The sequence below is a fragment of the Typha latifolia genome, chromosome 11, assembly GCF_019914945.1.
Source record: "Typha latifolia isolate L0001 chromosome 11, TyphaL0001v2, whole genome shotgun sequence".
In the NCBI taxonomy this organism is placed as follows: Eukaryota; Viridiplantae; Streptophyta; class Magnoliopsida; order Poales; family Typhaceae; genus Typha; species Typha latifolia.
In genome coordinates this window covers 1,163,713-1,176,060 of record NC_133096.1, presented here as the reverse complement: position 1 = coordinate 1,176,060, position 12,348 = coordinate 1,163,713, and the positions used below count along the sequence as shown (strand labels likewise).

Genomic DNA, 12,348 nt, shown 5'->3' with positions numbered 1-12,348 from the left:
GGCCACCACCGGCGGTGGTGGCCTCACTCGTCAACCTCGGCTGATCCACCTCTTCACTTGGAAGAAGTAGGTACCCGAGAAGAGGGCTTCGAGCCCATCTAGCACTGAGTTGAAAACTCCATGGCCGCCGATCATGGAGTTCCTCAACTCTCACCCTCCGGCCGCACTAGCCGGAGGTTCTGACCACTCCTGCGCCCAAGTCGACCTAGTCAACTTGGGGAGGAGTTGCCGGAGCGGGGGGCTGCCGGTGACGAGGATCACTGGCAGCAACACCCCTCTCCTCTGTTTCTTCTTCTCTGGCAAGGAATCGAGGAGAAGGTGGGGTTCGGTCAACCCCCCCCTACACTGCTCTCTCTCTCTGGGCTGTGGCGTGGGCTGCGCTGTAGCCCAGGTCCTCAGTTTCTCTAAGGCCTCGATGGACTGGGCTTTAGAGCCCAGTCCACCCCCTTAGTTTCTGGTGGGCTGCGGTAGGCTCGCAGCCCACCTCTTCACTCTGTTGGACTGGGCTCCAGTCCACCATATCACCCTGCCGGACTAGTCCTTTGAGCCCAGTCCAGAACACATTAGAACCTGGTGGGCTGCGGTAGGCTCGCAGCCCACCTCCTCATTCTTTTGGACTGGGCTCTTAAGTCCAGTCCACTGTCTCTAGTCCAGTGGACTGCAGGTAGGTCTGCAACCCACTCTCTCTCTCTCTCTCTCACCTAATTTGCTAGGCCTTAAGCCCAGCCCAATCATTAACCCTAAGACTAATTTATTTATTTAGTCTATTATTTTAAAAATTCTGTTAGCTACATAAATTGTAATTAATTAAATTTTCTCAACCATGTTAAAATTAGGATTTATACATAATTAAATTAGATATTTGAATTCATTAGTCTTTTCATTTATCTTCGACACTTACATTGTAAACGACTCTAAATGACCGTTATTTTTTTAAAATTAAGACAAATAATATTTGGGACCTAGAAAATCAAACTTAAATTCATACAACCAGATAGTTAGTCTATAAGTCCATTAATCTTATGTTATTTTATTTATAAATTATTAGATCCATTATTGCGTGGGAAGGATCTCGAAAATCAAGAAGAGCCGACTAATTAGGAGAGTAAGACGGATTTCAGAAATAACTCACGCGAGTAGAATTCTATAATAGTCTATGAAAAATGCATACTTATGTCATTTCTTACCTGCGATAATTAAATGTCGTTATCTTACTTGTGAAACTTATATGACATTTCATATTTGCATTTAATTACATGTCAATTCTTACTTGCATTATTTATCACTTAATGCACATGTATGATAGACTCTATGCTTGTTTATAATATCTGTTATTGTGATGAATATGTTAAATAAATAATAGAGGTCATGGCACCACGTGCACGTATCACTGTTAGTCAAGTCCCAGTTAGGCAGTGCCCTTTTACCCACTCAACCCGAGGTTAGGGGTAGAGTGTATATTATATAGTATTATATTAACGGTCCACACCTGAGGTCGGTAGCTGGTGGAGCATTCAGGTGATTACACTGCCCTAGTTAGAGACTAGACTAGTATGATATTAGAAAAGATGATTGAGAGGTAGGGATTGTAGTTCTAGCGGTACCCGAGGACGTAGGGTCAGGGCATCTATTGAGCTGTGTGCTCTTATCAACCGTATGTGATGATTTTGCTCTGTGCGATGATTACTAGAACGGTGTTGATAGGCCTACGACTGGGGTCATTAGTCTGATGGCCATAGACAACCGGTCATATGCAGTGTCGCCAAGCACGTATGGGCGATAATACCGCTAGTTGACTAGTCCTCCTCGATTTTTATGATGCTTAAGATATGTTATTGTGGCTCGACTCCTGTGTGGATTTCTATGTAAAATGGGCTATAATGATGGAAGCTATTAAAAGTCATAATATACATTTTTCCCTGACATGTTATGAGTTACATTTTTATTTAACATGTAATATTCTTAGATTATTATTAGATTTTACTTGCTGGGCCCCGTGCTCACCGCCATTTTTGGTGAAAATATTTCAGAGTTGATTATAGAGGATGTGGACATCGAGGAGTAGCAGATTCATTCCTTTATTTTTTTTAGCATTTGTTTATTCTATTATTTCAGTTGGACCTAGCCCCTGCGAGGGTATTTATGTTCTAACAAATTTGTGATGGACTTGTATTCTTAGAGGCTTGTTGAGGCCTGTGATATTATGATTCTGGATTATTTGTTGGATTATTATGGTATTTCTTAACTTATTCAGATACTTGGTGAGATTATATTCACTGATAGGTCACGTGGGAATCATGTGGACATGCTCCACGTGAGGAACACGTGAATTTTAGAAGTGGGTGTTTCATTGTCAGAATTGCTCAAGAAGAGACATAAGTTTTAATCTACAAGTCCAATCTTAATGAAATTTGACGGACATCGTTTTTTATATAGAGAAGTGGCACGAACCAGATTTGGACGTAAACAAATTATAATATTTTTATTAGAGGAAGCCTTGGAAGTAACATATCGAATGGCTTTCATTTCACCTAAGTCAGAAGTTAGGGTGAACAGTTAAAAATAAAACAGAAAATAAAAGTTAGAATAGGATAAAAGTGAAAATATCTTACGTTGCGGCGGTAATCAAAAGGTAGTGAATGGCCAAGGATGGTAGTGGACGGCCATATAGTAGGGTAGCTTGTAGTGGTGATCGTAGCTAGGGTTTGGAGGCAAAATTACGACTCTCAATTAGATCCACTCCTACAAAATTAAACAATTGTGATTAATTTATTTCTACTTCTAAATTATCTTATTTTTACTCCAAAGATAAACATAAAGCTAAAACAATGCTTTGATGCTTAAACAAAATAGTCCAACCCATTTATATATACAATGAGTCATACTAGGATTACCTAGAAGGCTAACACGACTCGAATTAGGACTTGCCTTCTAGGTTTAATTGGACTTACTTTAAAGACTTACATAACTTAATGGACTTGTCTTAGAGGTTCACATGATTTAACTAGACTTGTCTTAAGGGCTTACATAAGAAATAAGTATAAATTAATTAGAAGATAAATATACTCAATCCATTGAGCTCAATATCCTCATAATGCGATCCGACCTCACTCAGTTCGCATCAAGAAAAATCATTTCATAGAAATTTGATAAATTGTCGGGGCCTAAGGTAGACGTGTATATTAGGATCTTTTCCTATATTTGATAATAAACATGTAGTAGAATTACTAAAGTAGCAAGTTCGAGAGACTGATAATATTTATTATGCAAGTCCAAACTTAATGAAAGATCACGGACATGTTCTTAACATAGAGTAGGATCATTATGAAGTCCTATAATTATAGAGAAGAATCATTTTGGGGAATTCCATTAATTAACAACGCCTCGTCTCCTTTAAATTATGCTCAGTTGCAAACTTTAAAAGAATAAGCTAAATTTATACAATAAAGCATAAAATCCAATCAAGATTAGGACCATAAGAGTTAAAATTAAACAGGTCATGTAATGATTCTAACATGAGTAGGGGTGGCAAATATTGACCGGACCCGATAACCCGGCTTTTAATTGGATTTGGGTTTAGTCTAATCGGGTTCGGGTTGTAAACAAGTCAACCCGCATAACCTGATTAATAATCGAGTTGTGTTCAGATTATACCAGTGACCCGTTTTAACCCATTTGACCTGTTTAAGTAATGGGATGGGTTGGGTCGGGTCAACCCGCCAACTCGCAATCAGTTAATATATATAGATAAAATTTCTAACCTACCCTACCCCATCTCATATCTCACACTCTGACCATTTCATTCTCACCCTCTCACCATCAATTTTTATATTCTTCAAAGCATAACAATTTGGTCTTATATGTGAGAAAACCTAGACACGCGTATGTATTTAAACTCTAGGCAATAATTTCAACTCTTTACTTATGTAAATTTACGGAATAAGTATCAAAGAGTAAAACAAAGATGTTCAAATCAAGTTTGAACCATGCTAGTTGTTTAGTGACTGCTCTGGTGATAAAAGTAGTTAATAATTCTGCTCAAACACTCATCCGTAGTTCCAGAATGTGTTAGGTGGATGGTTGTGTTCTATAATATTAGGTTTTCCTTCATAAGTAGAGTCACCTCAGCTCATAATCCGGCTAGTTTTGCTCTCCAAGATTGTATGTTTAACAAATGGACTGATCCACCGTTGGATCTTCATGTAACTCGAACTCTGAATGAAACCATAATATCTTGTTTGCCGTCTTTTTTCAACCAAAAAAAAAATTAAAACCAAGCTTGAATCCATCTTGAGTTGAAACTTGAATGGTAGAAAATAATATATAAATTATTATTCGAATCATTATCTATCATTTAATTTGAAATATTATAAAAATAGTGATATGAAAGATTTTTCTTTATATAAATGTCTATTCTAGTTTTCGTATATACTTATCAATAAAATTTGACAAATAGTACAATTTTTCAATGGCTTACAATCTTTCTGAATTGTATACTCAGCTTATTTTCTTCGTTGTATTTCCACATCCACCAAAATTTTCATAGTCCACATCAGTTTCAACATCACAAGTCATCATTCCTAAATAGGACCAACTTGATAATTCATACCGTGACATTTAGAGAGAATCTTAATGTAAAAAGTTTCATATAATCATTCATATAATTTCTATACTCTAGCAGTTAAAAGTTAATGGTAGTTGTATATGTATGGCTGCATGAGTCTATTGCCATGCTTTCTCCCTGCCATTTGAACTACCCACTTGTACCCTTGTAACCAGAGGAATAATTATTTGAGCCATCTTTGACAGAGTTAAATGAAAAGGGTCATCTTAAGAAGCTCTTTAGTTGTCATATTTTCATTTAAAACTAGACATTTGTTTTTAAATGAAAAAGTGAGGAATAAAGTGGATGAGAATCTAAATTGCATTTTATTCTTTGCTTAGCCCATGACATGCATCACTTGTAAAGCATATATAAAAGAAAAACTTAAAAAAAATTCTTTTCCATTAAAATTTACCTCATTTTGTTTATGTAACAAATTTGAATCAAACTAATGTATCTAGATGTGCTTCATAAATATATGTCTTTGACCTCAGACACTAATTGCTTAGTATTTACTTGTCATGGTAGTTGTAAACAAATGTTACGAACTTGACTATAAGGAATAAATACTCAACTTGGATGGAGATTTCGTTGTAATTCCAACTAAATAATTATTAAGGAAAATTTTCTAATAAACATCATACACTATTATTCTTGAATTAACACACTATGTGTTTGAGGATTTTGTAACCTAAAATTCCTTCTTCTTTTTTTCTCTATAATTTTCGTAGCACATCCCGAGTTAATTAAATTCAACCAATTTCAAATAAAAAGGTAATAGATAAGAAATATTATGTTAAAAATACTAAAGATAATTTATAAATTATCTAAATTATCCTCTTGTAGAATAGATTTAGGATGGGGATATAGCTTAAAGAAATTTGGGTCATTGTAAGAAATTTTCCAAGCATATTTAGTAATGTAATGAGTAAAGTTATATAAAGTATAGACTAAAATTAATGATAATTAGTTAAACTATTATTATGGTGTTATATAAAATTATAGAGAAAAATAAGAGGTCCAAGTACACATCCTTAATAACGAATTATTAATTAAAAAGTGATATACGGTGTTATGTAAAAAAATTTCTATTATTAAACAGCCATATCAAGTCATAAAATGAATGAATACGTGAAATTTCTTTAAAAAATTATGAAGTAATAATATTCGCGACATAGTGGAATAGAGCATATTATGCAACCTATGATGCCTTGTCGCCTCCATTAGTTGTAAGACTGCGATGTTTTATTATCGTTTTGCATTATAAAGTGATATAATAGATTTTTCATTTTATATTTTTATTATAAAGTTATTTAATTTCACTATTTTCTATGAAAGTTTGGCTTACAATCTATTATCAGTTTGTCATTTTCTAAAATTAAATAATATTATTTTTAAAAGAAAAGGGTAAATTTTTAAATCTAAGGAATTAAGCATTCTTATTTATTACTCTCCTCCTTTCTCTTAAACTCACAAGCTTCGTGAAAGAAAATACAATAGAATGAAGAGTAGATGATATGTTTATATAAAGAAGATAAGTGTTTGATACCTTGGAAAGATGATCCTCCACTAGGGGTTGCATGGGGTTTATAAAGACGAGGAGAGACCAAAGATGGGGTGTTCATTTGGCAAGTTGGTTGAAAAGTTAAAAAGAAGTTATTTGGAAAGTCCAAAATTGAGAAAAGTCTAGAGTTTTCTAGAGGACTCCCAAATGTTTTAGGCAGCCAGTTGATTAACCCAACTTAGTCCAAATTGATTACCGAGTCTACTAACCGATCCAATTGGGAGCTCTACTACCTAGTCAGTTATTCGATTACTATCTCAATAAAAAAAATATCTATTTCAAGAAAAATATATATATGAATTTTTGTTATGAAAAAAATTATCGTTTAAGTTAACTGGATCATAATAATAGGTTAGATAAATATTTGACTACCAAAATATTTGAATACACAAACATCTATAGCCTCCCATAGAAAATCCCAAGAACAAAAATTGGTAGATTTCCTCATAAAAGACTTCACCTTCTTAATGTAATAGCTTACTAGGTATATATGTCGGTAGACCTTGACTTGGTAGTGGAAAAAGAACCTATGCAAATGCATTATACGAAACTTTTTCAAAACAAAATCTGTACATTTCCTATGAAAAGAGTACTTCACCTTCTTATAATATGCAATATTCTCTTACGAAATATAGTTTACTACGTTTGTTGGTAGACCTTGACTTGTAGTGGAATTAAAAGAACATAATCTGCTCTAAATCGGTATACATTACACGAATATTGATTCCCACTTTCGATTATTTAGTGAGGAAATTAACATGCATGATGTATAGTTATCTATATCCTCCAATGTCATAACACACCATCCAATTGATTGTTACTTACGTCCATTATATATATATATTGGTCTGGACTCTAGAGTGGGAATAATAAAACCATGGCTAAGTTTATGTCCTCCACCACCCATGGAGTTTTACTTCTACATCTCTGCCTTCTACTCCTCCACATCTTCTCTCCCGCTCTATCTCTAGAGACCACCAAACTACGAGGAAGTTGCATTGCGAGTGAGAGAGATGCACTTCTCACCTTCAAGAAAGGCATCAATGGTCTATCTGGGAGGTTATTATCTTCTTGGGAAGGCCAAGATTACTGCAGATGGAGGGGTGTCATGTGCAGCAACAAGACGGGGCACGTTGTCAAGCTCGACCTCCGAGTCGACCTTGAGGAGTTTTCGTTGACTTCCAAGAGCAGCGACATTAGCCCTTTTCTTCTCGCTCTAGAGCATCTTAACTACCTCGACCTAAGCGTCAACGACTTCGGAGGTTGACAGATACCGAAATTCATAGGCTCCTTCAGGAACTTAAAGTATCTCGGCCTCTCTGATGCAAACTTCAGTGGTAGCGTACCTCCTTAGCTTGGTAATCTCACTAAGCTGCGCCATCTTGATCTTAGTGGTAACTCTTTGCAATTGGTTAATCTGGTAGCTTGGTTACCACGTCTCTCCTCTTTGAAGCACGTCGATATGAGTGAGGTGAACCTCAGTACTGCTGTGGATTGGGTGCAGGCCTTGAGCATGCTTCCAGCTTCTTTAAGAGTCCTTCATTTATCTGATTGTAATCTCAACGCTACACTATCTGCTCTCCCTGTTTACTCTTCTAATCTCATAGCACTTGTGACCCTTGATCTTGAGGAAAACTACTTTCATGGTCCTATTCCTGATGGGCTGCTGGGAAATATGACCTCCCTCAAAGAACTTCGGCTCGGAAGCAATGATCTCGTCGGCATGATACCGGAGACTATGAAGAATCTACACAAATTGAAAGTGCTCGATCTCAGCGAGAATCAGATAAATGGGGACATAGCAAAATTGATCGAGAGGCTACCACACAAGATACAATCATTGTTTTTGGGGGCAAATAATTTGAATGGAAGCTTGCCAAATTGGATTGAGAATATGACTAGTCTAAGCACTCTTGATCTCGGTTACAATAGTCTCACCGGTTCCATACCTTCCGGGATGGGAAAGCTTACTAATCTTAGTTTCTTGGACTTGAGTTCCAACCAGTTGGTCGGCATGATATTAGAAGATCACTTTACAAACCTAACGAGATTAGAGATGCTAGACTTGTCAAATAACTCCTTGACTATGGGAGTACATCCAAATTGGATCCCTCCATTCAGATTGAAGGGAGTCAACTTGAGCTATTGCAAGTTGGGACCCCATTTTCCTACATGGATTCAATCACAAACTAATATTACTTTTCTAGTAATGTCTAGTGCAGGAATCATCGACAGGTTGCCAGATTGGTTTTGGAATGTAATTTCTCGAATCCGATATCTTGATCTCTCTCTTAACCAGATCAGCGGAGTGTTACCAATGACTCTAGAGTTCCTGTCAACAACACATTTCATAAACTTGCATTCAAACAAGTTTGAAGGTCGGTTACCAAAATTACCGGTGGGTCTCAAGTACTTAGATCTCTCAAGAAATTATATATCAGGTCCACTTCCACTAAACCTTGGAACTGTAAAGTTGAATTACTTGTTTCTTTCAAACAACCTTATCAGTGGAACCATACCATCATCTTTGTGCAACCAATTGCATTCTTTAGAAGTTCTACATCTATCAAACAACCACCTCTCAGGACAGCTTCCTGAATGCAAGAAAAGTGGTAACTCATTTAGAGCTGAAAGTGAATGGAGAGATGTAGGTTCTTATCTCGTCATGGTAAATTTCTACAACAATAGTCTCTCCGGTAAATTCCTTTTACTTTTTCGAGGTTGCCAATATCTTTCGTTTCTTGATCTCTCCTATAATAATTTCTCTGGAAACTTACCAGCATGGATAGGAACAAGACTACCAAATTTAGCCTTCCTCCTATTGAAGTCTAACATGTTTTTCGACTATATTCCTATTAAGCTTTCAAGACTTGACCATCTTCAAGTTTTGGACCTTGCTCACAACAATCTATTAGGAATCATAGATCCGTCCCTCGTGAACTTCAAAGCAATGACACTTACCTCCCCATATACAAGTGATCTCAATACAATTACATCAAGTATAGTTGAGAGTATTGATGGTTACAACGATCCCTTTAGCTTATTTGTGACCACAAAAGGGCAAATTTTAGAATACCAAAATGACAAGATCTTTTTCTTGTTGAGCCTTGATTTGTCAGGAAATAGTTTAACTGAAGGGATTCCTGAACAGATAGGTGTCCTTGCTGGATTAAAAAACTTGAACTTGTCAGCAAATCGATTGACAGGAAATATTCCAGAGATGATCGATGGTCTACAATCATTGGAATCTCTTGACCTGTCAAATAATGAGCTCTTTGGTGAAATTCCTTCTACTCTCTCAGCTTTAACATTTTTGAGTCACTTGAACTTGTTCTACAAAAATCTCCCAGGAATAATTCCAGTAGAGGGTCAACATGAAACATTCGACGATCCAACTATCTACATCGGCAACAACAATCTTTGTGGGCCTCCTACTTCCAAGAATTGCTCAGGAAATCAAACAACTATGAGTGATTTTTCAGAACATGAACATGAATATGATATGTTATTATCTTTTTATCTCAGCATGGGTCTAGGATTCGGTTTTGGATGGTTTTTGGTACCTTGTTGTTTAAGAGGACATGGAGAATAATATATTTTCTCTTCGTTGACGACATCTGTGACAGAATATATGTATTTATGGTTCTCAAGTGGGCTAGACTCAATGCTAGGATTAAGAAGAAATAAAGCAGAGGAGCCGGGTTGCTATTGAAGGAGTTTGGAAGGTTCAAACTATGGAGATCAGTCACTAATCAAAGGCTTAGAATGCCAAACCCAACATATAATATATAATATTTTGTTTATATTTATGACACACATGCAGAAATTAGTATAATGTATTAACTATTCCACTTTCTTATATTATTATAGTCTTTTCTGTAATACTATGATATTACCCTAGACACTTTACCTAATTTAGAAGCTTGTTTTTTAAATTTTCACTGCCTTTGCTACAAATTTAATGTGCTTGCCACCATCATTTGAGATGAATTATGCCAACAAAGAAATCATGTCGATATATATATTTAGCTGGATATGCTTCATAAATAGATGCCATTGACCATGCGAGATAAATGGGTTGGTATTTACTTGTCATCATAGTTTCAAATAGTGGTTAAATAATCGACCTGGATGTAGATTTTACTGCAGTTCCAGTTGCATAAATTATTGTGGGAACTTTTCAAATAACACTCTACATTTATTATTTTTGAATTAACACTCTGTCTATAAAGATTTTGTAATATAAATTCTTTTCTTTCTTTAAAATTTTCATATCGCCCTTTCAGTTAATTAAATTAATTGTTCTCAAAATAAAAAGGAAATAAATAAAAAATACTAAAGATAATTCCTAAAATACCTAAATCTTTCTCTCGTTGAATAAGATTAGATGGGGATATAACTTCAAGAAGAGGGTCAATATTAGACATTTTTCATGAGTATTTATTAATTTTTATATAAATCATATACTAAGATTAATGACAGTTGGTCAAAATAATATTATAATATTATATAAAAATTATAGAGAAAAATAGGGGTTTGGGTACAAATATGAAGTGTTAATTAAAGCATAATAAAATTATAAGTTGTTATTTAAAATTTTCCTTATTATTGAACTGTCCGAGTGAGGAGACAAGAGGGCAAATCATCTCGTCTATCATAAACGAAATCAGTTCACCCATTTGTAGTAGGTAGAGCATTAAAACTAAGCAGATTACAAAAAACTCGAGGAGAGGGTCGTCTAACCCTAGCACAAAGCTTTCGTAGTTCAGTCAGCGACTCGGTTGCCTTCTCTAAATAAAATACTATTTCTTTTAAAAGATATATACTAGTTTTTGTTTGGAACAAAAGAAATAAACTAGCATTAAAGGGAAAACACCTCTCTCCCCACCGAAAAATATAGTAAGAACACTTTAATCTAAAAATATAGTTAATTGGGTCATAATAATAAGTATAAACTTATATTTTAAATAAATATCTGAGTACCAAATAACCTAAAAATATAAAATAAAGAACACCTTATTAATTATAATATGTGGTCGTAATAAATAAGGATTGAATAGTAAGTAAAATTACATGCTGTTGACGTATACAATTATACTTCATGAGTAAATATTATGATGTGAAGGCTGAAATCAACTAAAATTGCAGAAACTGTAATGTGGTGCAGGAAAATTAATGCAGCTAAATAAAATAACTAATTCTCGTCAAAGCTTCATTTACATGTGAGATTTCTTTTGGGAACAAATTTCTCTGAATCTTAATCCTATTACTCCAAATTTAATGAGATTTCACCTTTGTGTTCATGACATAGAAAGGTCCGAAAAATCACATAAATTATCAACCGTCCAAACTGGTCTGCACATCAAAATAATAATAACAGTCCTTGTCAGAATTGCTCAAGAAGAGACGTAAGTTTTAATCTACAAGTCTAATCTTAATGAAATTTGACTTAGGTCGTTTTTTATATAGAGAAGTGGTACGAATCAGATTTGGATATAAAAAAATTATAATATGTTTATAAGAGAAAGCATCAGAAGTAACAGATCGAATGACTTTCGTTTCACCTTAGTCAGAGGTTATAGTGAAAAGTGAAAGTATACGATGTGGTGGACGGCTAAAGATAGTAGTAGACGGCCATATAGTAGGGTGGCTTATAGTGGCGATCGTATCTAGCGTTTGGAGGTAAAATTACAGTTCTCAATTAGATTCACTCAAATCGTGTTTAGAAATTTTGACCCATTTAATAAACGGGCCATGTTCATATTTATATTTTCTTGAACCGACCCAAATCTGAATTCCACGGATCAATTTAATTTTTAGCGTAATTGTATGAATTCATACTCTTTTTTGTTTCCTTTCCTAAAATTCTATGACCATCAATATGTTTATAATTCACATTGCAACTCTTGGTTTCTAGTTAAGACCAGCTTGGTGATATTAAGGACTTAAATATGAGCAACCATACAAGTACTCCTTCCCGAATGATATATATATATATATATATATATATATATATATATATATATATATATATATATATATATATAACTAATAATTAAGAAAAATATCATAATTTCAAAGTTTGTGCAACAGTAATAATAATAATAAATAAAAAGAAGAAGTTTAATGGCCATGAACAAATCCTTTATATACGATCGAAGCTCTTGCTTTGCCATCTTCT

General features: G+C 34.8%; 1 protein-coding gene across 1 annotated transcript; it reads left to right on the top strand.

The window, feature by feature from the left end:
• Window positions 1–7,044: 7,044 nt before the first annotated feature.
• On the top strand, window positions 7,045–9,759 carry LOC140797693 (receptor-like protein EIX2). The gene is made up of 2 exons (XM_073151328.1): window positions 7,045–7,429; window positions 7,592–9,759. The coding sequence occupies exons 1-2, from the start codon at window positions 7,045–7,047 to the stop codon at window positions 9,757–9,759; spliced, it is 2,553 nt and encodes an 850-aa protein (XP_073007429.1).
• The last annotated feature ends 2,589 nt before the right edge of the window (window positions 9,760–12,348 follow it).